The sequence below is a fragment of the Podarcis vaucheri genome (assembly GCF_965113315.1).
Source record: "Podarcis vaucheri genome assembly, chromosome: 16".
NCBI classification, from domain to species: domain Eukaryota; kingdom Metazoa; phylum Chordata; class Lepidosauria; order Squamata; family Lacertidae; genus Podarcis; species Podarcis vaucheri.
The window spans coordinates 27206520-27232915 of record NC_138754.1 but is presented as its reverse complement, the minus strand read 5'-3'; the positions used below and the strand labels follow the sequence as shown (position 1 = coordinate 27232915).

Below are 26396 nucleotides of genomic sequence, written 5' to 3'. Positions count from 1 at the left end.
TGCTACTGGCTGGTAACTTTTAGCCTTAGCAGCTCCTGCTGTAGCCGTTCACTAGGATTTGTCTGACAAAGTTTCCTTGGGACCCCAAAAGAAAGGCAGGAAACCCCCTCTGTGCTCTTTTGTACACAGTAGTAGTTTGGGTACGATTACTGCAAGCCCCACAGAAATACGGGTTCTCAAATAGCAGGAAACAAGGTTGGGGCCATGTTGGATTCATCCTACAGCGTCAGTAGGAAGGTAGCAGACCTTCCATTACTTGGTAATAATGCCTCTCTGCCATCCTCCATTACAGCTCTTTTGCTGCAGATAATTTCCATGTCCACACTAAATTATATTTTAGAGAGTATTCTGTCTTTTCCAAACGTGTCCTTGCTTTCTTTCTAGTGGATTATGGGTGAAGCCTTTTATTGAGTGGTTCTAAAAAGTACAATGTGGCTTAGGCAGGTCAGCTTAAAGACAGCCTTGCTTCCCTTCTGAAACAACTGCTGAGTAGCAAGTACACACTCACACACTTTCCTGGCCTTTTATTTTTTGGAAAGAGCAAGAGCGGGTGGATGGGCAGGTGGTAGGTGGAGATGTTCCCGTGTCCACAGAGAGGTGCTTCTGATTGACCAGGTGCTTGACCTTTGAGAGTCATCAGTGCCTGAGCTCAAGTTGGCTGACCGTTTTGTGTGTGTGTATGTGATCCTACAGGTTGCAATTTCCCCAGCTGGCCCTGAGGCGGAGGTTGGGCCAGCTGAGCTGTATGTCTAGGCCCGCTCTGAAACTCCGTTCTTGGCCTCTGACTATTCTCTATTACCTTCTGCCTTTTGGTGCTCTTAAACCCTTGACCAGAGTGAGATGGAGGCCTATGAGCAGGGTAAGTGCTTGCAGGTTTGTACTGCGCTTTCTGACGCCTTATTTGGAGGAGGAGGGTGGCTGTTAGCAGGGAGAAAAGGCTGAAGTAGAGCTGGCATATGGAGCCCTTCCCCTGCCACCCCTTTCTCAATCACATCACTAGTGGAGCGTCTGTGCTTGGAGAGCATTTCCTTCTAGTGGATAATTTCACCTGCTAGCGCCATGTGTGGAAGTTATGTGTGGAATCAGCTCCTAGAGAGAAAATGAGAGGAAAATTCTGGATAAGCCAAGGTGCATTTATTATGATGTGAAGATGGATGTTTGCTTACGCCATCTATGGCTGCTGAGAGGGCAGGGACCCTCACTGGGCACTGTGATATTTTGGGAGATTGACGCTGCACATGTTGCAGGAATGCTTTGTTGCATCCCTTCATGCAAACATGTCTGTGCCAGACCTCTGCGGGTGTACAATACATGAAAGGACACTGTCAACTTGTATAGTATAGGAGTTTTTAAAACAAGCCATTTGTGCCTTAGTCATGCTGTTATTACAAGCATATTGTGCCATTATTTTGAATATAATTGTGTCGTGCCAGGAAACTGCTGGGCAGGAGTCTACCTTCCCCCCCCCCCTTTTTAAATGGGAATAGTGTTGCTGAGAAGAATAATTAGCTGAAAAATCATTAGCGTGATCTTCAGAGTAGCTACTGCTCACTTGCTTTTCAGTCCAACTACTCTTTATTTTAACGCTGACTTTCCTCCTTCATCTTAAGTCCATTTCAGGCAGCCACAAGAGAATCTTATGAGCAGGCAGCCATGGCTATAAACCTCACATCCCTTTTCTTCCAGGGAGCTCAGGGTGGTGTATATGGAGGTTCTCTGATTTTTATCGTCACAACCAGTGCTTTTTTTCTTTAAAAATGTTTAGGGGTACTCTCATTTTGACTCAAGAAAATCACCATTTTATAGTTCAAATTGGGAAAAATAAATACAGTACAGTGGTGCCTCGCAAGACGAATGCCTCGCAAGACGGAAAACTCGCAAGACGAAAGGGTTTTTGGTTTTTTGAGTCGCTTCGCAAGACGATTTTCCCTATGGGCTTGCTTTGCAAGACGGAAACGTCTTGCAAGTTTGTTTCCTTTTTCTTAAAACCGTTAATACAGTTGCAACTTAACTTCGAGGAGCAACTCATAGCACGCGGTGTGGTAGCCTTTTTGAGGTTTTTGAAGACTTTGGTGATTTTTGAAGCTTTTCCAAAACTTTTCCGACACTGTGCGTCGCAAGACAAAAAAATCGCAAGACAAAAAAACTCACGGAACGAATTAATTTCGTCTTGCAAGGCACCACTGTAAATGGACAAAAGTACAAAGATTCACAAAATGTTTAGGGGTATGTGTACCCCTGCGTACCCCCAGGAAAAAAGCACTGGACACAACTACCCTGTAAAGCAGACTAGGCAGGCAAAGGGATTATTTTCTCTCCTCTGCTGCACAATATTGAATTCTCTTAAAGTGATTTTGGCCACTCAACAGTTGCCTCCAACAGCCTTCCCTTCAGAGTGTCTGTTTTTCCTCTGTGAAGGCAGCACTCTACATTTGAGCACCCACCTTCCAAACTGAAGTGGGCCTGTTGCATGCTTCTGAAACAGACCTGTGAATAAAAAGGGGTGGTGGCAGGGGGGTGCCTAAAAGAACAGAATCTACTGACAAGGAGCTGCTGACTAATGCATAGCCCACCAGCATTTTTTAATGGCATGTCGTGTGTTGCAGTCTGTGGTTTTCCCAAATGTGTAGCTTTTCATTGTTTCCAAATGGTAGAACAGAAGCTCACCTGAAAAGAAGAACAGGGTGTATGTGTGTAGCAAGCTAGTAGCCCTGAATTAGTCTGGGGCCTTCTAGGCCTGAGGAACTTACCTGGCAAATATCAGAGAACACATGGTGAACCAAAATGGATGCCAATAATGGAAAAAGTTCAACTGATTGAAATGTTTGGTGAATCACAGTGGCAATTAATGTGGGATCTTGGGAGATGATATGGACCTGATGTAGGGTTAAAGAAAGCTTCATTCCTAATAAGATAGTAAAAAGAGCAGTAGCACAAGTGAGTTGTTTTCAAGAGTATGTTGGAATTTGTCAAAGTGACCCAGTAAAGGCTTGCCAAAAAAAAAGGGAATATAAGAACATAGCAAACAGCCTATGTTTTGTCTTCACTGATTGGCAGTGGCTCTCCTGGGTTCCAAGCCGAGGATATTCCTAGCCCTACCTGGAGAAGCTGCTATTGAGGCTTGAACCTGAGGGCTTCGTTATGCAATGCAAGTGCTCTGCTACTGAGCTACAGGTCCTAGTTACACTTTCCACTACTCAGATTACGGGCCCCCATAATCTATTACTTAGGTAGGTTCGCCAAACTAAGTGATGAAATTGACATAAAAGCTGGTACAGTTGCCAATCAGTAACCTAGGAAGATTCTCCCTCCTGCAGTTGCTCAGACCACAAGACTCGTTGGCCCCTGACTTTATTCCGAAATACTGTAGGGAACTTGGAAATCATTTTAAAGAATAGGTGCGCTGGAGAAAGTAAGGATAGGAAATAGTAAGTCTTGGATTCATATTCAAATTACTCTGATTGCTTAGTCAAGGCAATTATAATGCTTCTCTTAATCCATATTATTTTCTAACTGCTATAATGCTATACTAGATTTCTAGTCTTTCTTTGAAGGTCATAATATTATCTTGTGTATGAAGGATAATATTATTTTCTGAATGAAGGATAGTGGATCAGCAAACCAGTTTGTTTGTATCAGTTGCCATCTTGAGTATGTGGTCTTTATCACCAGCTATGCTTTGCCCCCTAGCTAACCCACAGGGTTGCTAAAGTGCACATTTGAAACCCAGATGACACCAGCACATTAACACCAAGTGCTTCAGATGGGTCGCACACCCTTTTGATCATAAGGGAGCTTGAAAAATTCAGGAGATATAAAAAGTAGCTTTCTTTCTGCTTCCTGGCTCAGTTTTCAGAGTGTTCTGATGAGTGAAATAAAGTGGCGTTTCTTTTAAGGAGAAAGATAAATATTTTCCTATTTTTATGAGGAGCCTCATAATTAGGAATAGTGAAAGGACATGAGTTGTCCTGTATTATCCCGAGTGTACAAGCTGCAGCGGCAACAGGCTGGTGTGTCTGTGTGCCATGATCACAGTGCAGTTCCAAGCATTTTCCCTCTGAACTCAGCTGAGCAAATACAACCCTAGACAACTCCCCCACCCCTCCTCTAGGCATTGTTCCTCGCCTGACATGGTTGTGCCAATAACTAGCCTTGTAGGAAACCGCAGATGCAGGAAAATAGGTCTGTGGAAGTGCTGCTGGGGCACCCTGCTCTTCCTTCCTAAGCCAGAAAGCCATTGAACAGCTTTGCCCAGTGATGATGGCAGCTGGGCTGCACCTGTACACCAGTCAGACCTTTTCATCATACCAGCAGTCTCTGTACTTATCCTAAAGTAATGACCCCCGGCTTGACATTCTGGTGCCTAGTTATAGACTGTCCTTATATCCACAGGAACTCATACTAGAAGGGCTGGAGGGGCACAACCAATGCATTACCTTCTGGGGTTTTTGACTACAGCTCCCATCATCCCTGAGCAGTGGCCATGCTGACTGGGGCAGATGGGAGTTGTAGTTCACAGTATCAAAAGGGCAGTCAGACCATTGGTCTATCTGGCTCAGTATTGTCTACGCTGACTGACAGCAGCAGTTCTCCAGGGTTTAAGATGGAACAGTCCCAGCTCTACCTGCTGGGGACTGAGCCTGGGATCTTCTGAATGTAAAGCAGGTGGTCTATCATCGTGCTGCGACTCTCATCCTGCCACTCTGTCCTTCTCAAGGACACCCTACCCACACCCTTCCACAGCTTGAGGTGAACTGTTTTTGGACATTCCCATTCCAGATAGCTTCCTCCTTTCAGGTGTTGGTTGGGACTGATGTTGTCCAAAACATCTGGAGGGTACCAAGCTGATGAAAGCATGATCTTTATCAAGGGGGATAAAGTTAGCTTGGCAAGATTTGCTATTGGAAGATCCATTCTGGCTAGTTTTGTGATGCTCTGCTTTTTTCCTTTTCTTTTCGGTAAGCAATTTACAGACAGTGGCATGGCTCTTCTAAAGTCTCTGTCATGTTGAGAGATTTTCTTTTCCCTGCTCTGCGTCCCTCAAGAGGAATGCCAGGGGTTTCAGGATTAACCAAGGGGGGATTTGAAGGAATTAGCTACAGCAATTTCCTCAGGCCTTGCTGCCTACAGATAATCCCGCAGTATTTTAACCTGTTCCCACCCTGTTCTGACCTAGATCTTATCCCTGCTTTACAGTTAGCACACACACACACACCCCACACACACACAGAATACAAAGCAACCACCTCCTCCTCCTTGCCAGTCACAGCAATTAATCAGGAATATAGCTAAGATGTGTTCCAGTTGCACAGAAGCAGCAGAATGCAGGATTCTTGCATCAAGGTCTGGGTGCTGGTGCAAATGGAACCATGGCCTCCTTGTTCTAGGGGCAAGTCTCACCCCCTGCATCATATCCAGGGTAGCTGCTTGTTTTGCCACGAAGTCCTTACTAGCCCAAATAGTTCTTTAGGGGTAGAAGGGGTACTGGGCCACCACTAGCCCCTTCCTTGAGAAATGTGCATGAGCTCCATGGGTTTGTTTTTCCAGTACAGCAGTCAGGGAACTGTTACTTTAGGGAAGGGCCGCAGTTCAGTGGCAGAGCATTTGTCTTGCATGGAGAAGCTCCCAGGTTCAGTCTAGAGCATCATCTCCAGGTTGGACTGGGAGAGATGCCTGAGACTGAATCCCCAGAGAGCTGTTGCTGCTGGTCAACGTGGACAGTACTGAGCTAGATGGACTAAGGGCCCAACTGTGTTAGGCAGCTACTGCTGTTCCTGTATACTTTTGCCAAGACACAACATCCTCAGAGATGTGAAATTGCTCATGGGGGCCCCCAGCGGATAGGCATCCTAAAGCCACATGAGGCCCTTTCAAAAGTTGTTAGCAGCTGCGGAGTTGCCTCTCCTCCCAACCTCATTGCCTAATCCAGGGGAGAGAACCAGTCATCTATTTGAGGTGCATATGCTATGAGGATATGCTCAACATAGCTCAGTTGGTAGGACATGAGATTCTTAATCTCGAGGTTGTGGGTTCAAGCCCCACACTGGGTGAAATATTCCTGCATTTAAGGAAGTTTGGACTATCAGGGTTTCCCAAACTTGGGTCTCCAGCAGTTTTTGGACTACACCTCCCATTATCCCATGCTAGATGGACCAGTGGTCAAGGATGATGGAAACTGTAGTCCAAAAGCTGCTGGAGCCCCTGGATGATCCTTGTAGTCCCTTCCAATTCTATGATTCATGGTTAGACCAAAATGTGGAAGCTGCCACGATCATTATTTGGGTGTGGGGTGTGTGTGTGTGTGTAAGAACCCCATGTTAATTAGTCTTTAATTGCCAGCTTTTTTACATCCAGCCTTTCCACCTCTGTAGATCAGTAGAGGGTGCATGGGAAATTACATTCTCCTCCCAACATACTCCCCCACCAGCAGCCTCTGATCTCTTGCATTAAAATTAGCCAAGGGCAGGTTTTCAGTTGTTTTTTTCAGGTGAGCGGGTGTCGTGAAGTAGCTCCCATCTTCCTCCTCTGTTTTTAGGTTTCCCTGTACAAATCTGTGCCAACGCGACTCCTTTCCCGAGCCTGGGGGCGCCTGAACAGTGTTGAGCTGCCCACCTGGCTCCGGAAGCCGGTCCTCAGCCTATACATCTGGACGTTTGGTGTCAACATGAAGGAGGCTGCTGTGGAAGACCTTCACCACTACAGAAACCTTAGTGAGTTCTTCAGGCGGAAGCTAAAGCCCCAAGCCCGACCCGTCTGCGGCATCCACAGTATGGTAAGTGGCAGAGATGTGAGGGGCAGTGGTTTGAGTTTATGGAGAAGCAGTAGCCTCACTGCTGATGGACACCATCAAGACCCTATCCCATCCAACCTTTAGATGAGTTTCTTTGCCAAGTTAACTGCATCAGACCTGATTCACTGGAGCTGATGAATATGGGCTGTTTAAAAAGGCCTCTTTCAGGTGTTTGGATGCTTAATTCTGATGGCTTTGTGGTTTTTATGCCAATATTTTGATTTATGCTTTGGTTGCATTGCGGATTGTTCTAGAACTGTTGGGTTTTTAGATAGATAGATAGATAGATAGATAGATAGATAGATAGATAGATTCTTTAAAATCATTGATCATCTTCTGAATAGAATAGGATTCAATTTTTTTAAAAAAAAAATTAATAGTGTTTAGAGAAGTGGCAGATGCTAACACGAGAATTTTTGGTGCTGTTTGCTCCCTGTAGATCAGTCCATCTGATGGCAAGATTCTCAGCTTTGGGCAAGTCAAGAACTGTGAAGTGGAGCAAGTAAAAGGCATCACTTACTCACTGGAGTCCTTCCTGGGACCACGTGCTGATAAAGAGAACTGTAAAAGCAAGCCAGGTAGGTGTACACAGGCACACTTTGGGGCTCAGTATCATTCCACTGGACTTGGCATCTGCAGAGGACCAACCACTGGATGCCATGTAATAGCTGCATTGGGCCCTGACTGGGCACAGGCATTGAGCCACCCCTTCCTCTTCCTCCTTGCAGCTGCTTCTGTCTCACCTACAGCTGCCTATGTTCCCGTTTTGTACATTGTGTTGAAGCCTCAAAAACCATTTTACTCGTTATTCTTTCAGCCTCCTCATTCCAAAAGCAGCTGGTAACAAAGGACTGCAATGAGCTCTATCACTGTGTGATTTACTTGGCGCCTGGAGACTACCACTGCTTCCACTCACCGACCGACTGGAAAGTGTCTCACCGGCGTCACTTCCCAGGTAAGCCAGGTTTCCAGAGATACACAAGCAGTGAAAGGTTGCTGCTAAACACTGCATTTTAATAAATATTTGCCGGTGAAGTCATGTCCCTTCCAACTCTGTGATTCTGTGTAAAATCCAGTGGTTCCTGAACCAAGAGTCATTTGATGCTGGACATCATCCTTCCTTTGAGAAGAAGCATGATTTACCAGGAAGTGTTCAGAATGTAAAAGGCACTGAATGAATTTGCCCTTTAAAAATAGCAAGTGATCCCATCTCTAAGTGCTTCTGAAATTATTTCTGCAGGATTCTGATTGGTTGTGATCACGCTTATACTATGAGTGATTGGATTCCCTCCCTCCCTTATTGCCCTTACAAAAGTACACCAGCGTTTGTTGCTCCTGGGTGTCTAACTTAATTTTAAAACTACCAGGTTTCTCCAGCTTGCCCCTTTCCACTCTCTAGCCCAAAGCCTCAACTGTGTCTTAATGCAGGAAGACTGTCTTACAGAGCTGAAAGCTTCTTCATTCAAGCTGTTTCTGAGAGTTTGCTTTCATCTTCCCAACAGTGGCTGGGGAAATAAAAGGGTGGTTCTGCCCATTTCTCTCCTTGCTCCCCATAGGCTCCCTGATGTCTGTGAATCCAGGGGTTGCTCGCTGGATCAAAGAACTCTTCTGCCATAATGAACGCGTTGTACTCAGTGGCTACTGGAAGCACGGTTTTTTCTCTCTGACTGCAGTAGGAGCCCAAAATGTGGGATCAATCCGCATCTATTTTGATCAGGTGAGTCAAGCCTTTCAAACACTTGAGAAGGAGGAGTCATTGTCCCATGTGTTCCCACCATTTAGAGTACAAGTGGAACAGTGACACTTGAACTGTGTTGAGCTGCCCGTTGCTGTCCCACCTTCGCAGTTTCCAAAATAACTCAGGACCCCAGACCTTTTCTGGATAAGGGCCTGCTGTAGACATTACGCAGGAGGGACCAATGGTAAGAATGAAAAGGTTCCTAGGTTCAATCCTTGGAAGCATCTCTGGCCAAAAAAAGGACCAGGTGGCAGCAGGTGATGGGAAAGGGCAACCCAATTCCCTGTTGGAGGGAGCTCTCCCTCTCCCAGGAGCCGCTGCTGCTGCCAGTCAAAGGAAGTGGACAAATAGCCTAAACCTGGTAAAAGGCTGCTTAATATTTTCAGGGGGGAATGTTGATGGTGGGATCACTTGCCCAGCCTGTGAGCAATCACTTGGGACATATTAAATGACTGTAATAATCCCAGCTCCTGAGGAACCTTAGAACTATAAAACCATTTCTTGTTGTTAATTCCCCAGCGAGTGAGTACCCTTACCTCCTTTGAACTGATTTTCTTTGTTCTGCTCCCAAGTTTCCAACCTGGTTATGGAACTGAGTGCAACTTCAGTCCTGCAAGGCAGCAGGTGGGAGTGGGTGGTTCTTGAGCATTCTGCGAACAATTAATAGGTTCCGCGAAAGAGGGTGGTGTGGTTTTGGCGTCAACTGTGTCACTGTGAATACATGCGAATTGGGCCTTGAGTGAGGTTTTAAGTAGCCTCTTGCCACGTTGCCCATGGTGAAGAAGAACAGGCAGGCAGGCACCACAAAAATGCCTCCCTCCCTGCACTTCACTTACAAATGGCTAAAGTAGCCAGTGGTTGAGTAACAAAACGTTACAGGCTTCTTTGCAAGGCACTTACCTGCTTCCCTCCTGGAGTCCTTATGTAACACCTCTTTTCTTCTCCCCATGTGCAGGATCTGCGTACAAACAGCCCCAGCTACAGCAAAGGCTCATACAACGACTTCAGCTTCGTAAACAACAACAATCATGAGGGCATCCCCATGAGGAAGGGAGAACATTTAGGAGAGTTTAATCTAGGCTCAACCATCGTCTTGATCTTTGAGGCACCGAAGGACTTTAATTTTTATCTGAAGCCTGGCCAGAAAATCCGCTTTGGAGAGGCCTTAGGATCTCTCTAGAGACTCCACTGCCAGGGGGGCTTTTTATATGCAACAGGGACTCAATTCGTCAAAGGATACGTTTCTCTAAGGTGGGAGTATTGCTCAGCAGGACCTGAGTGAGGAAACTAAAGCCCCCTTGTTCTTAGAACGGGGGGTGCCGGCAGTGCATTCCCACCATGAGAGCTGCAGACATATCAGGGATTGTGGCCTTTAAGAATGTTGACCAGGGTGGCTTTTCTGCTTCTTCCCTGTGCCTGTAGAAATAGGCATTTCTCCCCAAGATGCCATTTTCAGCCTGCTTTGGCACCAAACGATGAAGTCTTGGTTGAAATGCTGCAGTCAGAGGGAGGGAGGAGAGCAGAGATTTCTGCTTTCAAGGGATACTGTCAGATTGACACATGTTCCATATTTTCTAATTATGTCTCTCACCCAGCCGTATTCTCAATTTATGTTTCACACCAGACTGAACAGTCCAATGCCAAAACCAGGAGACTCAGCAGAGTGGAATATAGAAACATTAAAGAGTTCATCTGGGTGTGCCATTGTTTTAGAAACCTCTTATAAATCTGGTACTATCCCTTTAAAACAGAAGTCTGCACTGTATTTTTAAACCTCAAACACTGTGTCCACATTCCACATTTGACTTGATCTTGTTTTTGTTTTTAGGAAGCCTATTTTATTTGTAGCTCGAGCTCACTCTAACCCGGCCATTCTGTATTGCTATTCTGGCCTTAATCTTTTTTTTCTTTTTTATGGGAAATATCTAGTCTCTTGTTAAGCTGGGGACGTGAAAAAAACCCAGAATTGTTTTTTTTCTCTGCAAAGGCAGTGGGAAGTCTCTTGCTGTGGACAGCAGTGAAAGCCTCTTTCCTCTCCCTACGCAGCTACTGCCAACTTGCCAGAACCCGACGACTGGGGGAGAAGATCCTGTCAGCCCAGGTCTTCCTAAAAAGCAAAAGGAGTAGTCCTCCTTTTCTCGTGTGTGTTAACCATTTTCCCCACTCTTTGCTGGACTTGCAAAATACTTAAAAGCCAAATTTGCCAAAGCCAGCTTGAGAGTTCTATTCTGAACCTTCATCCCACACACATCTAAGTGGGGTTCAGTGGCAAAATATTAAGCACTGCTGCGTAGACCAATAATAAGGGGAATCTTAAAACTTACTATGCCTTTTTTTCCTGGGAGGGGATTCATAGAAATTGGTGCCAAAGGGGGGAGGGCAGTTGAAAAGGAATTGGTTTATTTATGATGTCTGTGTTTTGTTCTTGACCTCGAGAAACCAAGTTGTGAACATGGCTGAGGCTCAGGAGTGTTGAGCTCATTTGGCTTTAAGACTGCATCCCTCCCCTTAAAAGTCTCCTTCTTATGCTTTCCTTGCTTTAGTCTTACCTTGTACACACACGAGAGAAGCTGCCCCTTTTAATGAGCACAGCCATAAGAAAAGAAGCCAAGGCACGTTTAAGATGGTGACTGCTAGAAAAAGGAGCAAGTCTTCATCTGAGGCGTGTGCCATTTGAGGCATGGATGTTTCCAATGATAGTGGCTCCCGTCTCTGATGCTGATGAAGGGCAGAGAAGTGGCCTTGGTGATGATGGCTGGTCATCCATCCTTCCTATCTTTGCACAGTGTGAAGGTGGGTTTTCTAACCAGCTAACTGGCCTGTTTAACCATAGGATAGAATGATGGGTCACAGCTCCTCTATTAGTGCATTATCAAAAAAGACAAAATTACCCGAAGCGGGTAAACTTTGCTCCATCCATTGCTCCTTCGATTGCTTCCACTTGGCTGCTTTGCCAGTTCCTCTTTGAGCTTTAATTTCTTGTTACTCTGCTTGCAGAGCGGCACTGAAGGTTCTGCTGCTTACTGAGGACACGGGAATTCTGCTGGATGAACTTCCCGGTCTAGGGGAGGAGATTGTGGTGGGGGCCTGAGGCTGCTGAGAGCCAGAGGAGGTCACATTGATCCTAAGCAAAATGGGAGTGGGTTTCTTAGTGACGCTGTGAATTTCTCCTGCACGGAGAATCCATTTAATTTTTCAACTGTATCAGTAGCACAGTATTTTTGTATGTCAAAATGTACAACTTAAGGACATTAACTCATTAATTGCAAACGTTTTAAAATAAAAACGAATGACTTACCATGGTTGACTTTTTAAAAGAAAGCATTTGACTGCTGTAAAGAGACATGCTAACTACCTGCAGTGCAATCCTGTGCATGTCAATGTGACTTACTTCCAGGTAAATGAGTTATATTGGATTGCAGCCTCCACCAGTGTTTGTACAGCTACCGGGATGGAGGCTCCTCTGCCACCCCCCTGCATAGCAAAGGGACAACATCCAGCCATCCCACTGCATATCATGCAAACAAGTGAGTCCAAGATGCTTAAGTGCTAAGAGCCACTCGAATATCCTGGACACGTGTGATGTAGGACTCCATTAGCAGTCGCTCTTCTCCCAGTATGTGCTTGAGGGAACTGATCTTCACTTTCAGCTGCAAAGAAACAGAAGCACAAAGAGGTAGTTTGGAGGGGCAGCCTGGCTCAGGCCCCGGCTAGCATGAGAGGCAGCCATCTGTGCCCCCGAGAAATTATTCCTAGCCTCCCTCATCCAAAAATCTTGCTTTGAGCTACAACACACAAAACATGCACAAACTGCCAGGGTAGCACTAGCTCCCAGACCAATCCCAAATGGAGTAGGTTTTTTGCAGTTCTTCTCAAAAGCGGTTTGGGTGGTGCAACCATGTACCACAAGTGACAAAGAAACACAATGTCACTGGGGAGCTTTGCTACAGAAGGGATGCCATCTTGAATAAAATATGGGGGGGCATGTGAGCCCCACCCCCCTTAATCGATCACAAGATGCGGTGCACACACAACATTTGAATGACAATGGCCATAAACTCTGGGAGGCCCAGCTCCCTCAGATATTTTATGGAGGGTACCAAAGGGACCTCAGCTCCAATACCTCCTCCAGAACATGCTGAGCTACCAAGTAATTTATTTAATCGATACCCTCTAGGTACTAACCAGCATAGTAATACCTATTGCCGAAAACAAGAAACTAGCATCAGATACTTGGATACGTTCTTTTAAAAGTGCAACCACCAAAACGTTATGAGAAGCAAATCCTGAAATAGGAAAATCTAGGTGTTTTGTGGCAAAGGGGTGGGCCCCAGAGCAATGCAGAAGCCATGCAGGCCCTGAGGACCATGGGACATGGAGGCCCCCTCCAGTCTCACTATAAACACTTTCTTGCTCCATATTTTCACACCATCTCAGCCCTAGAGCTGAGAGAATAATAGCAGAAGTGGTGATGGCAGCAGGGGAATAAAGGTTTTACTCTTCTTTGCAATGCCCTTTGGGAAATGTGTGGGCTTCGCTGCAGCCATTTAATTTTGCTTCAGTGGCCGCAGGGAGAACTTCCTGTTTGTACCTGATCCAACTCTTCTTGTACTTGACGCACAGCCAGCTGTTCTTCATCCCCTGGTCTCATCTCCAGCCACTTAAGCAGAAGGCGCTGCTGCCGCTGGCAAGACCTGGAATAAAAAGCCAGAAGGTCACCCTGTTCTGGCCAAATGAAAGCAAGGCCGGGGGTCCAATCCCCACCACTTTCCTCTATTAGGCCCAATGCAACCATTTGCAATGGTTTAAGTGAGCCCTGTGCAAATGTTTCCTCCTCTATAAACCTGTCAGGTGGGTTAACCCAGCCCATCCACTCCAGTTGCTTTGCCTTCACAGTAATGCCCTCTGTCGTTATCTGCAGCAGGACTGCCTTGAACAAATCCCGCCTGATCCCAGTATCTGTCTAAATAACTACTTAATTACAGAGCACTATTGATGTTTCCTTACTGTGGTTTACTGGGGAAATTGGACCATAAGAACTATTACACTGATGGCGGAGAATCTTTTTCTGTCCTTGTGGCCAACCTTCCAGACTGCATGCCAGCAATAGGTGGGGACAAAAGGACACAAAAGGCTGAGCCAAAGTGTACAGGGCCAGAACTAGTTCACATAAATCTCCCACCCCCACATACACACTTGCTCCCCTCCCCTGCAGTTAGGTTTGTGGGGGGAAGCATTTCAGGAGCAACAGGAATGTTTAAGCACTATGATACCACTTTGAACAGTGATGACTTCCCCCAAATAATTGTAGGAGCCCTTCTTCCTCTCCAAGGGCTACAATTCCTAGAGTTCCCTGGGAAGAGGGATGGATTGTTAAATGACTTTGGGAAGCGTAGCTGTGGGAGGGGAATAAGGGTCTCCTAGAAACTTACCAAATCACAGCTCGCAGAATTACTTGGGGGAAGCCAGCATCAAAACGCTTTAAATGTACAGGGTAATTGCAGCCTTAGGGCATTTTTCACCTTCCCTTTCCTGAATTTGTTAGTGTGGGAAGGGAGCCAGCCCATGGATATGCCTACTGCTTGCTCTGAAGTCATCAAAATAAAGATTTACTGGGCGGTGCTACAAGAGGGCAACAGTTAAGGGAGGCATGGAAGAGTGTGCTGGAGGGGAACTGTGTCCCTGCACCCACCAACACAGCAGACTACAGCAGTGGCCCCTTCCAACTAGGATTTCCTGAACCGATCTCTCCTTCCCAGAGGAAACAAAAGCCCAAACACGCATTGCAAAGTGGGAGAAGAAGTAGTGTTTGGCTACGTACTTCAGCTCCTGCTGGTTGTGGTGGTAGAGTTGCATTTTCTTCCCAATAACCTGGAGCTCAGCTCCCAGCTGTTTGTGAGCTGCTAGAGCCTCCTGAGTAAAACCCTCTGTTGCCTTTTCTGGTTCTTTGGTTCCTAAAATGAAAAGGAAGACAGTGTGGGTTTTGGAATCCCTCCGAGCAGCTTCTGCTCCCTTCTTTGTAGCCGCCATATTAACTGTGGGTCATCTGGGAAGGATCACATCTCAGAGACATGCCCCCTTACTCTTGTTGCAGAAGCAGCAAAAACGGGAGGGCACACACTTATACCCAGGTAGGAGGACAAACCTCCTGGAAAGCCACTGCTCCCCTGGCCTCAAAACAAGCAGCTCACTTCCTTTAGGAAACAAAATGTCTCCCTGCAGGCAAAAAAAGAGCCTTTTGCTATTTGGGAGTGAGAAAAGTGGGTCACACATAGGACCATCATCGTTACCTGCCCTTCCGCAAGTGGGATGGGGAGGAGGGCTCTCTCTCCTTGAAAAATCTTCAGGCAGGAGGAAATCTGCCCTTGAGTCTGCCAGCACTTTTTCCTTCCCAGTGGTTGGTCCCGGAGGGCTTGTGGAATAGAGGCCAGGCTGCAGGCCCAAAGGCTCGACCTGAAAGGCAGGAAAACAAGAATGTTAATTTAACCTGTCCAGACACCACTCAGAGCTGTGCTTATGGGTTTGGTGTTAAACAAACTGCAAGGTACCCTAGGCCTTTGGATGGAATGTTCTTATGATAAAAGGATCCCCACCTTAGAAACTGATAGAGGGATAAGCTCTGTGCTACAGAACTGGGCTAACAGAGAGGCAAACACTTCTGAATCTGGGAGCCTTCCAGAGTAATCAAAATCAGCAATCTGCCATGCTAGAGGGGGCTTGGATGAAGCAGAAGTGGTGTCCCTGCTGGTAAGTAATGCTGCAATGTGGTCAACCCAAAACAGGCCCTTTTGAGGGTGAAGAGGGTGTCAGGCCAGGATCCACCGAGCAAGCCCTGCTGCTGCATTTTTTTCCTTCCACCCTGGTTGGTGCAATTAGCTAGACTGTGGATGTGGCTGACTGCACCATTCCATCAAGCCTGCCATTGCCAGCTGAGGGTTAGGATTGCAGCCTTAACTGGGAATTTGACTCAGGCAGATCAAGTGAGTGTAAGGTGAGGGCACTACCACTGCGTGAAGCAGCAAACAAGGTGTGAGAACTCACCGTTCCTGGCCTCTCTCGTCTCCGTGTCATGAAGGAGGAAGGTGGCAACAGCTCTGGGTTTGGCATTGGGAGGGCTGTCCTATCTGGCCAAGGTGGTGTGCACAGCACTGGAGCAGCCTGAGGAAGTGGGGGTGCTGAGAAGGGGCAGCTGCTGAACTGGGGTGGAGAAGGGACACTGCTTTGGGCAGATGACAAAAGGGCCGTAGACAGAGCAGGTGGGTGGCTTGGAGTCGTTTTCTGCAAAGCCCCAGCAAGGCTTTCTAGCCTAGAAGAGGAAGACAAAGATCCGATTTGTTAGATGTATAAGAATCTGAAGCACACCAAGGAAGAATCTGGGAAAATTCCTCTTACTGTTACCTTCCAAGCTGCCAGCATCCACTTTTCTAGCTCAGGCACATTTTAAGCTTTGCTGTACAAATTAAAGTGGACTAAGTCCACCCACCCATCTATCCCACCTCCAGCCCTTTCCTTTTTTGTACCAAGCAGAAGTTTTCCAAGAATCTGGAGACATCCACGAAGAATTGTGGCCATGTAGCTTTATGACTTGCACCAGAGCTTCTTGTTGCAGAAGTCTTGTTTTGCGAGTTTGATATTCTGCTACACTCCGAATTTTCCATGCAATCAAATAAGAAGCCTTGCTTCTTATTTCATCAACAGGATGGTTGATGGGCACACATTTTTATTCTAGTTTGAACATCCATTAAGTACCAAGATGGGGTGAGAATGTCATCCTGGATCTTCCCTTTCATTAGAGGTCTTGGGTAAAAGTGACCCTGAACTTGGCTGGTGGGAGTAGCCCCTATGTAGTCCTTGTTCTATTTATTAATTTGTCATGTCTGAAAGTTGAACATTCTTCCCTACCCATTCAAGTCAGGACCAGGCAGCTCTGTTCTCTCCAGAGATTGCAGCAGGAAGTCAGGTCTACGGGGCTGTAACCTGCCTTGGCGGGCCGCCTGCCTGTGGGGAGGATAGGAGGGAGGGTTAGAAGCATTTTTAGAATTAGGGAACACTGAGGTACATACATACCTTTTACACACTGATAATTATGCACAGGAGTGCCTACAAGCATGTTCTCAGCACTACTACTTCTTTAAGAAAAGCAGGTTGACAGGTGGATTTACACAAGCAACTGTACCTATCACTCACAGCCTTACAAGTTTAAACAAAACCAAAGAGCCAGTGCAGTTACTCCAAGGCTTGCTATTGAGAACTGAATAATGATTCCAGTACTTCATGCCACTCAATAATCCTAAGGGGCACAAGCCTTCTTTGCCTGCCCTTTGGCTAGTAATAAAGATTGGTTAGACTAGTCAATTTCAAGAGGATTTTTATTAATATTATTACAACAGCAAATGACTGCCAGGGAGATGGGCAAATAGAGCCTTAGGGAGAGGAGAAGGCCCAGGAGAATCCCCAAAGTTTCATTAAAAGTTTCCTGTGCATGACACCTTCCCTGCATGGAACAGAGAGAGAGAATGAGATCTGGAGAAGAGAGTCTAACCATCTGCTGCTGAGTCCTTTCGCTAGGGAGCTGCAATTCATTCTTCCCCCACTCTTTAAAATTAAAAGAAGCCTTGCATATGCAGTGGCTTTCAAAATGAGGGAGGCCACTGTGCAATTAAATTCACAGTTTCAGGTGGCTGAAGGGGAAGCGACCGTAAGGAGGTTGCAACTTTGCCTCTTACTCACAGATCAGTCAGGATGGAATCTCCAGAAGCCTGGAAAATGTGGGCCTGGTGGTCGCTCTGTGCAGGCCTTGCTGTGGAACGAAGGCTCGTTCTCCTTCCAAGATCTTCATTGGCTCTTGAGATTGCAGCAGGCACTGGCACTTGGAATGTCACTCGCTTCTTGAGAGGGGCCCCCGGAATAGACAGGCTGGGTTTCTGGCAGAGGGCCTTTAGTTTCCAGAGCATGGCGCACCGGTAGACAGCCTGGTGACGGTGGCAGGCGATCTGTGATCGCAAGGAAGAAGCACATGGCAGGTTGGTGGTGCTGCAAAAGCGAGGGCTGCGTGTGCCCTTCAGTCTGCTGTAAGGAGGGACTGGGCAGGGGAAATGGAGAGAAGGGGCTTGTTAATTTCTGTATTTCTTGGGGAGCCTTCACCAATCTGGTGTCCTTCCAGATGTTTTGGACTACAAATCTCATCAGAGCCATATGATGCAGGGGCTGATGGAAGTTATAGTCCAGAATAACTGGAAGGCACCAGGCTGGGGAAGTCTGGTCTTTAGGGGAGGAGGATAGTTGTATAAGGAGCTCCTCCATAGTCAAGAGGAAAGTCTCCAGTTTTGAATCTGGAGGAGCAGCAGTCTCTCCCAAATGCTTCAATCCAACATGGCATGTCAAAAGAGGTTAAGAACAGAGCCAAAGGAAGAGTGGGGCAAGGTGTGGGCCAGGCACACCTGTGATGATGTCACTCTCTGGCTCTGTAGTGCCCCCTAGAGGGAGAAGCTGGGCAGTGGACCTGACAGGACTTACTGTGCCTATACTTGTCCCAGGTGTACCTGTGAGAGGGTGGCGTGTGCTTCTATCTGTTGCTGTGGGGTGGAACCCCATAAGGGATCTGTGCTTCCTGCTTACGTACAGAGAGGACAAGCCAACACAGGTAACAACCAAATATTTTCAGAACACCCCCTATACTGGCAATTGAAATTTGTTTAAAACTGTTTTTAACATTGTCTTTTAAATTATGTCCTGAGACCCTGGGGCGAACGGCAGGTAATAGAGCAAATAATTGTTAGTCATCATTGTGGGTCCGATCCATCTAACGTGCAAAAAAGAAACCACTGTGTATGAAGCAGTTATCAACCTGTTGCGAAATAAAATGGGTAACGATGGTAAAGTTGTATAGATGTGAAATGAGAGGGAGCCACAAGATGGGTCCCGTTCTTTTACCTTCACCTGATGCTGGGCCTGCAAGTGCCCTCGGAATTCCTTCATGCCAGCCGTGTACCTCAGGATGCGGGTCACGCCCTCCCGCAGCAAATCAGCCCGGTAAATCTCCACAGCCCTTTCGATCCGACCTTTCTTGCGCTGCTGCTCCAGGACAAATGCCAGCCAAGCATCAAATACCTGCAGGCAAGACACCTAGGTGGCAGTGGCCGCACAGCCTCTCGTATTCATCAGCGACAAAGGAACCAGCAAAAATTCCCTCCGGAGAAAGCAAACAGGGTCAAGGAACTCAAATACACATGCCAGTGCTTTTCTTTTTCTGTTTTAAGCTCTCAGAATTTCAAGTACAGATCCAAAACTGTCAGCAGTGTGGGAGGTGGTGCAAAAACATCACAGAAGTGAGAGATTGATCGTCCCTATATTCTTGAAAACATTTTTATGTCTGACATATGTAATGGAAATACATATATTAGCTGCAACTGCTGTGCTCCCTCTCAAGATATGATGCCCTAGGCTGAAGCAGCTCCCCAGCCCTGCCCAGAGGTGGAAGGCCCTTCCATGCGGTGCTGCTAGTAACAGAGATGGCACTGCCCTCCACGGCTGCTGGGAGAGATGCACAGCTGCAGCTGGAAACAGAGCATCCTGTGTCTCCACCCTCCTCCTCCTCTTTCCTTGGTAATATGTACTTAACCCAGTGTTTCCCAACCACTGTTCCGCGGCACACTAGTGTGCCGCGAGATGTTGCCTGGTGTGCCGCGGGAAAAATTAAAAAATTCGAAAGATTTTTTTTTTAAAAAAAGTCAAATTTTCGATTGGGGTGCCGTCACTAGATGACCCCTGGGGTTCCCTCCCTCCCTCCCGCTCTGCGCCTCCCTCCTCCTCCTCCTCCTCCGGGGAGGCCCTTCCTGGCTCTCGGCCAAGGCTTGGCGGCTGCCACTCACTCACTCGCTCGCCCACCCGTCCCTCCATCCCTGCACCCGGCCTCTCCCCCTCCGTCCCCGGCGCGGGGGCTGCCGGGATCCGTAGTCCCCTCGCCCTTGGGCTCCGCGCCCGCGCAGGGTGCGCGAACTACATTTCCCAGCGTGGCCTGGCGGGCCGGGCGTTTTGTTTGAAGCGCTCTTCTCCCGGCCATGGAATGAGCGCAGCGGCGGCGGCCGGGCAGGGGCTCTTCCGCGCAGACCCCGCGCAGCCTGCCTGCGCCCCCGCGGAGATTGGGCGGCAGGATGGAGCCCGGGGATCCCCGCGGAGGCGGAGCGGCGGAGGCGGAGACTGCCCCCCAGGTAGGGCTGCGTCGGGGTTTTTTTATTTTTGCAATGCTGCATCCGCGCCGGAGGGGACGCATCGGACCGCGGGGAGACCCCTTGGCGGGCGTGCAAGGCAATGCATGCGTGCAGGCGTTGCATGGAGTGCAGTGCAATGCAATGGCAACGCGGCGCCCTGCATGCATGCATGCAACTTCCACCGGCGCTCCGGACTTGGCAGGTGAGGGGGGTCCCCAGTGGGCAGCAGAGAGAGCCAGGAGGGCGAAGGGGAGCCGGGGGGGAGCAGCGCTGCTCCCCGAGCCGAGCCCGGGGGGAAACTTCGGCGTCGTTGCGCCGGGTGTTGGAAGCGGAGGGGGCCCCTCACCTGCAAAACCTGGTCGCCTCTCATATATTTCGTGCATTGCATTCATCGCCCGCTTTCTCCTCCAAGGAGCTCCCGGGGGCGCGTGTGGTTCTCCCCGTGTTATCCTCGCAACAACAGCCCTGCGAGGTGGGTCAGGCGAGTGGCCCAAGGGAGCACCCAGGGATTGTCCTGGCCAGGTGGGGTGATTTGAACCCTGCTCTCTGCCCGGTCTTCGTCCTCATTTAGCCCCCACATGTGCATGACTGTGCATGACTGAGGTTTTCCCCCCTCGTCTTGGCTATGGTGTGAGTCTGTGCTGTTAATTAATGGGGTTCTGCCTTCGGAGAAGATGAGCCAGCCCTCAAGGAGGTGATTATGTAATTTGCTAGCAATTCATGTCCCTCCCGGCGTGACGCTGCGCGCTGACGTCACGGGGCTGTAATGGTGGTGTGCCTCGAGATTTTTTTCATGAAACAAGTGTGCCTTTGCCCAAAAAAAGGTTGGGAAACACTGACTTAACCAAACTGCAGAAAGCTCCCTCCCACTCCCACGCATGGAACAAGCTGTGTGGTTCTTTACATCCTGGCTTTGCAATCCAGCAAAGGGAGAAAGAGAAGGCAGTCTGCTTGCAAGCAGAGCTGCTTCCTCCAAACACGACCACGTGAATGCACCTCCTCTCTTGCCTGCCAAGACTGACCTTGCCCTGCAGGGACATGGACCAATGCCAAAGCGCCTGCATGGTTTCCTGCCGCTCCCTCTGCCTGTACGCCAACTGTTGGTGCAGAAAGAAAGAAAGAAAGAAAGAAAGAAAGAAAGACCATGTGGGCCAGGTTAAGGAGGGAGGGGGAAATCCCAACCCCAGCATCGATACAAGCCATAAAGTTCTTTTGCATTTTCAGCATGAACTGAAAAATTATTCTCCTTTGTCCCCTTTCATCTCCTCTGCACCTAGGGCGAGGGTTAGGGGAGATGCTTTAGTTGAACTCCCTTTTTTCCCCTCCCACAATATGGTTTCCCATAATGCCACATGATGGAAAAAAGTCAGCAGCCTCACTGTTCCATCTCAGCCTTCAGATGGACCCACTGCAGTCAGAGGCTGGAAGGGGAAAGGGATGTGTTTGACCTCACCTGTGTCTTCCAGGTTGAGAAGTAGGTAGAGGAAAGCCTCCGGGCCATCAGCTGATCTCCTTGTCTCTGCAAGAGCTGCAGGGGAAAAGAGGCACAAGGGTTGCCACTCTGAGGCGCAAAGCCTGGCCCTTTCCTATGAAAATTATCAGGCTGTCCTAGAAAGCCTTCCACACATCTGGTTTACTGCTTCCTACCCTCTGGAGACAGAAATCTGCAAATTTCCTCACCATCTTCCTTATGCACTGGAGGTGATACTGCTTCCACCTGGCCATGCACTTGCTAAGCAGCTGCCTCCCACGGTGCTGAGCTGCCAAGACAAACTGCCCTCTCTGCTTAGAGGACTGAACGTAGGACTCCTTCCAGCGAAGAAACATTGCCTGCAGCCTCACTGTCCAAACAGGAAGATAAAAAATAGTGAGCGAGAAGAAACCCAGCCCTCCTCCCATCCTATTTCTCAGAGCAGCCTTCCCTAACCTGGTACTCTCCAGGGTACAGTGGTACCTCAGGTTAAGTACTTAATTCATTCTGGAGGTCTGTTCTTAACCTGAAACTGTTCTTAACCTGAAGCACCAATTTAGCTAATGGGGCCTCCCACTCCCGCTGCGCCGCCGGAGCAAGATTTCTGTTCTCATCCTGAAGCAAAGTTCTTAACCTGAAGCACTATTTCTGGGTTAGCGGAGTCTGTAACCTGAAGCGTATGTAACCCGAGGTACCACTGTATTTTGCCCCACAACTCCCATCTACTCCAGCCAGCATTGGGCATATGGCGCTGGGAGCGATGGAAGGCAGCTCACTAATAAACAGCACAGCACTGCAACAAGTAACACTGAGGTTGGAAACCTGGAGAACGGCGCAATTCTGTATTGGAACCCATGTACATAAAAGCTTTGTGGACTTAAATTTTACACAGATGGTTTTTAGATTAACCTTCAATTAATTTTTTGGGGTGATTTACAACCATCATATATATCTATATCTATATCTCTATCTCCAACAATCCAGAGCTGCAGAAAACCACACACACACACACACACACACACACACAATGCCCTTCCCTGGTGGATGGCTTTGAAGCTGCTATGCATCCTGCATCCACTGATGCATGGGAAAAATCACCCCTCACAGACCTTCCTCCTCCTCCACTACACGAGGGAGGGGGTATATGGCTGCCATACAAAGAGGCCCAATCCAGTGACCCAATGCAGGAGGCAGAAGGCTAGTATTGGGATCATGTGCCACATTCAAGCAAATAGCCACACTCACCTGCATGCAAATGCTTCCTGGCCTCCATCACAGCTGCTGCCTCCTGCTGACGATGGTATGCACACAAGGAGGCTGCATCTCTCCATCTGAGCACAACCTAGGCAGAGAAAACAGGGGCGGAAGCATTGAGGACTGCTAATGCTGTGTCATCTTTTACTTCCTAACTGGAGGCTCAAGGGCATCATGTCATGCCTGAATTACCCCAATCAGCCCAGGGACAAGGGACCTTTACTGGGAGTTTAGCTTTCCTTCCTGATGGGAGTTACCTTTAAGAGAAACGCTCTTCGGTGATGCTCTTCTGCCAGAGCTGCCTTCTCAGCTTCATGCTTGGAATCTGAAGCATTTTCCTTCCAGGTGCACAGTGCTTGCCTGAGGGCCAATAGAGAGATGGGGGGGGGAGCTCTAACCAAGAGCAAATCCTTTCCCTCTGTGAAGCCCAGAATGGGAAAAAGGCAGAGGGCTGAGAGAGAGGGTTCTTCCAGGACTGTCAGACCAGGTTGAGCATCGCCACAGATTTAAGAAGGCTTACCGTAGCAGCCGCTGATTATGCTCCTCCTCCTTTTTGGCTACTTGGGACAGAATGTGCTGGATGTGACTCTGGTAAGCCTGCAAGAGAAAAATGTGAAATCACTGTTCCTAATTTTCAGATTTTACCAAAGCAGAAGTTAGAGCTGAGTAGCCCACAGGTGCCCCAATCAGAGGTATTTACTGTCAGTCCAGGTTCCCCTTTAAGGAAATGCTAAGGCGTGTTTGCTTGGAAGAAACAGGACATTTCTGCTTCTCTTGGCTCCCCCCCCCCCCCCCGAGGCAGAGAGCCAAAGTGCCACATTGTCTGATATCCTCTTTGCTGAGGATTCTGCCTGATGTGGACCACAAGGCAGCTTCACTGGCAAGCTGCTCCTCTTCACAACTCAGTCTCTCTCTCTCTCTAAGGAAGGAAAGCATTCCTGATGTAAAGGGCTAACACATTTTCTGAGCACTTCCATAACTTGTTCTTGCAGTGCAGAGCCCCTACCTCATGACAAGCATTGCAAAGCACTCTACACATGCCACCAATATGACACAAAAAGGAAAGGTATCCCACATCAATAGGCAAAGGCAACAGTGGATTCCATCCCAGCTCAGCCAAACTTGGTGGTTCTTTGGGGCTGCTGTCCTTGGGCCCAGCCAAGCCACCTGGGGCATCACAGGTAAGAGCTCAGCCATACCTTCCAGGCTGACAAGGTCCTGCGCAGCACAGCCTGCTGCTGGTGCACATCGGCTCTCACCAGCTTCGTCCACTTCTCAGAGCGGTGCCTCAAGTACTGCAAGAGAAAAGGGGAGTGGAACGTCACTGTGTGGGACAAAGTGAAGAAAAGAAAGTGCAGCTTCCTTGGCAGGGTGGGATAGCAACCAAGCAGAGTGTTAGAGCTGTTCAGATGAGTTAAATCAGCCTTTTCCAAACTGCTACCCTCCAGATGAGCCTCCCATGGCACTTGGAAGCGTGTTCCTTTCAGAAAAAAAAGAATCAGCTAAAAGCTGGACTAGGAGACACCTCCTACTTCCTTGTGAGAATTATCTTTTTCCTGCCTCCTTCAGCGAATGGCTGCAACAACAGTCAAACCATTTTATTTAAATCAACAGCAACAATTTACACTCTGCCTTCAATTGCTGTAATTCTCTCTTGGTCTCAAGTTCTTCACTTTTGGAATCTTAACAGCGGTCACAGGATTTGGTACCCCGGGAATCTTGGATTTCACAATGTTGTTGTTTTAAAGACAACCCTTCTAGCACTTGTAGAGAAAAGCCTGAAACTGTGTGGGCAATGGGTCAAAGTGTAAAATTTAAGGTCAGATTGGGTTAAGGTAAATTATAGAACAAAAATTGAGAAAGATGGAAAGGATTTCCTGAAATAGCTAAATTGAATTAGAATACAAAAAGGGAGGTGTGAGGAGGTCGATGAAACAAGCAAATGAAAGACAAAGACATGGAAATACTGGATGTGTTTTTAAATGTTTTTGCTTTTAAATGTTTTTGTGGTTTTCCCCCCCTTTTTTCTTTTTTATTGTTGTGCTGTATTGTTTTTTATTTTATTTTTTATTTTTTGATGTATTGTAACTTTTTATTGTCCTTTTCTCTCTCTTTTTTTGTAATTGTTAAACTTTTAATAAATATCATTAAGAAAAAAAAAACTGTGTGGGCAATGACTACTGGCATCTTCAGAGCCAAAATGACAGCAAGGTAGAGTTTGTCAGCATTTGGAGGAGAGGCTGACAACTGTCTCCTCCACTTTCCCCACTAGCTATTCCACAGCCTCCCTGTCTCTCCCTCATCTCTGTGCTCTTCCCTCCTTTCGTTCCTTTTATCCTTACCAACATTTTCAAACTTCTTTGAGAACGTGTGGCAGAGTTATGCCACACCAGCGGACAGATGCAGATCTACCCAATTTATGTTACTTCATTTCGTAACAAAATGTTGGCTTATCGGGGGCAGAATTTAAGGTACGCAGAACACACCACATCACACACACACACTCCTGCCTACAAGGCTAGGAATGTGAGTCACAGCAGGTAGTGGACCAATGTGAAATCCATCAGGTATATTTCTCACCTGTCGCCACTTGATCCAAGACCATTGAAGGAGCTTGACAGAGTGGAACCTTGAAGCTCTGGCCTCCTTTGTCCTCCTAAAGGGAAGCACAGCAGACCCTCTCTCAAGCTTCAGGATAGACATGGGCCTTCTGTGCTACTGACTTAGGTGGTGAGCTTCAAAGCAGAGCCTGCCATTTTATCTCACGTAAAGTACTTACTTTCCCAAAGTAATAAAGTGTTATAAATGGTAACGCTGTTTCAGTGGTACCTCGGTTCTCGAACGTAATCCATTCTGGAAGACTGTTCGACTTCCAAAATGTTAACAAACCGAGGTGCAAAGGGCTGGCTGCAAGTTCAATTGGAAAAATGGGGAAACACACAGCAGAAGCCATTCAATGTTCGAAAACGGAAGCAATTACTTCTGGGTTTTTGGCGTTCAAAAATGAAAACATTCGGCTTCCGAGGTACCACTGTAGCACTATTCCTGAACTGCTAGGCCTGAGAGATATCTGCTTGGGAATTTCCTGTGTGCCTTGTCCAAGACAGGGCCAAAGGAGGGAGCCGCAGCGGAACCAGCAAGTAAGCTTCTGGAACAACAAGAGTCTCAAGCAGGTCATATGGGGACTGAGCCCTACAAGTAGATCTGGATCAGGCTTGCTTTCCAGTCTGCTGCTTCCCTTCCATTCCATAAAGGCAATAGCAAGGTAAGGGGAAGTGGCAGGAATTCAGGCTGCAAAGGTTTGGTGGGCTTGATGCAGACCGCAGGCTGAAGGGACAAGGGTGTAGGCCTTTTTTTGCAAGAACGTTGCCACTGCCAGTCAGGTAAAGTCAGCCTAAAGCAGTTATAGCTGCAGGACCTGCGATACCAGTGGCTACTAACCCTGATGGCTGTGCTTTTACTTCTACTGTTGGAGGCAGGATGCTTCTGAATACCAGGTGCTGGGAATGACAGATGGGGAAAGTTTCTGTTGCACTTGGGCCCTGCTTGTGGGCTTCCCACTAGGACACATTTCTGGTCATTGAAAGAACAGGATGCTGGGAAAGATGAGCTACTGATCCAGCAGCCAGGCTTATCTTATGCTATGATCGATTCTTCTCTGTTATCTTACCCTTCCTTTATTTCCTGAACGTTCTCCTTCCAAAGACAGAAAGCAGTCTGCAGGATTTGGTGGCTGTGATGCTCTTTGGCCAAGGACAGTCCCTCGCGCTCTTCCAGCTGAACCACAGTTCTCCTGCGCCAGAAGCACCAGGACTGGGACAGCAGCCGTCGCTCAGAGTGCAGAACAGCCTACACAGGGAGAGGAGGGATTTTGAAGCCAGCTCATGCTGTGCCAGGCTTCCGGCAAAGGTAGGGTAATTCTTTTGCCAGCAA

At 47.8% G+C, this 26396-nt stretch overlaps 2 protein-coding genes across 15 annotated transcripts in view; one reads left to right on the top strand and one right to left on the bottom strand.

Annotated features, from left to right (window-relative positions):
• The window catches only part of PISD (phosphatidylserine decarboxylase), a 40083-nt gene extending 28257 nt beyond the window's left edge, over window positions 1-11826 (top strand). For 5 of the 7 annotated variants that reach the window (XM_082203339.1, XM_082203340.1, XM_082203338.1 and 2 more), the window contains 6 exons: window positions 694-859; window positions 6536-6772; window positions 7230-7368; window positions 7608-7745; window positions 8347-8507; window positions 9484-11826. In XM_082203339.1, coding sequence (XP_082059465.1) covers window positions 694-859; window positions 6536-6772; window positions 7230-7368; window positions 7608-7745; window positions 8347-8507; window positions 9484-9708 — 1066 coding nt within the window. In that variant the 3' untranslated portion in view covers window positions 9709-11826. The remainder of the gene's footprint in view (window positions 1-693; window positions 860-6535; window positions 6773-7229; window positions 7369-7607; window positions 7746-8346; window positions 8508-9483) is intronic. The other 2 variants (XM_082203342.1, XM_082203344.1) reach the window with 1 other exon arrangement.
• The window catches only part of SFI1 (SFI1 centrin binding protein), a 37333-nt gene continuing 22607 nt past the window's right edge, over window positions 11671-26396 (bottom strand). For 7 of the 8 annotated variants that reach the window (XM_082203019.1, XM_082203012.1, XM_082203014.1 and 4 more), the window contains 17 exons: window positions 26134-26312; window positions 25044-25119; window positions 23663-23758; window positions 22984-23060; window positions 22721-22823; window positions 22455-22551; window positions 21419-21579; window positions 21192-21266; window positions 20761-20835; window positions 18462-18638; window positions 17259-17521; window positions 16431-16526; window positions 15570-15834; window positions 14819-14981; window positions 14350-14482; window positions 13120-13222; window positions 11671-12178 (listed from right to left, as the gene is read on the bottom strand). In XM_082203019.1, the coding sequence (XP_082059145.1) occupies window positions 12071-12178; window positions 13120-13222; window positions 14350-14482; window positions 14819-14981; window positions 15570-15834; window positions 16431-16526; window positions 17259-17521; window positions 18462-18638; window positions 20761-20835; window positions 21192-21266; window positions 21419-21579; window positions 22455-22551; window positions 22721-22823; window positions 22984-23060; window positions 23663-23758; window positions 25044-25119; window positions 26134-26312 (2247 nt within the window). In that variant the 3' untranslated portion in view covers window positions 11671-12070. The remainder of the gene's footprint in view (window positions 12179-13119; window positions 13223-14349; window positions 14483-14818; window positions 14982-15569; window positions 15835-16430; window positions 16527-17258; window positions 17522-18461; window positions 18639-20760; window positions 20836-21191; window positions 21267-21418; window positions 21580-22454; window positions 22552-22720; window positions 22824-22983; window positions 23061-23662; window positions 23759-25043; window positions 25120-26133; window positions 26313-26396) is intronic. The other variant, XM_082203013.1, reaches the window with a different exon arrangement.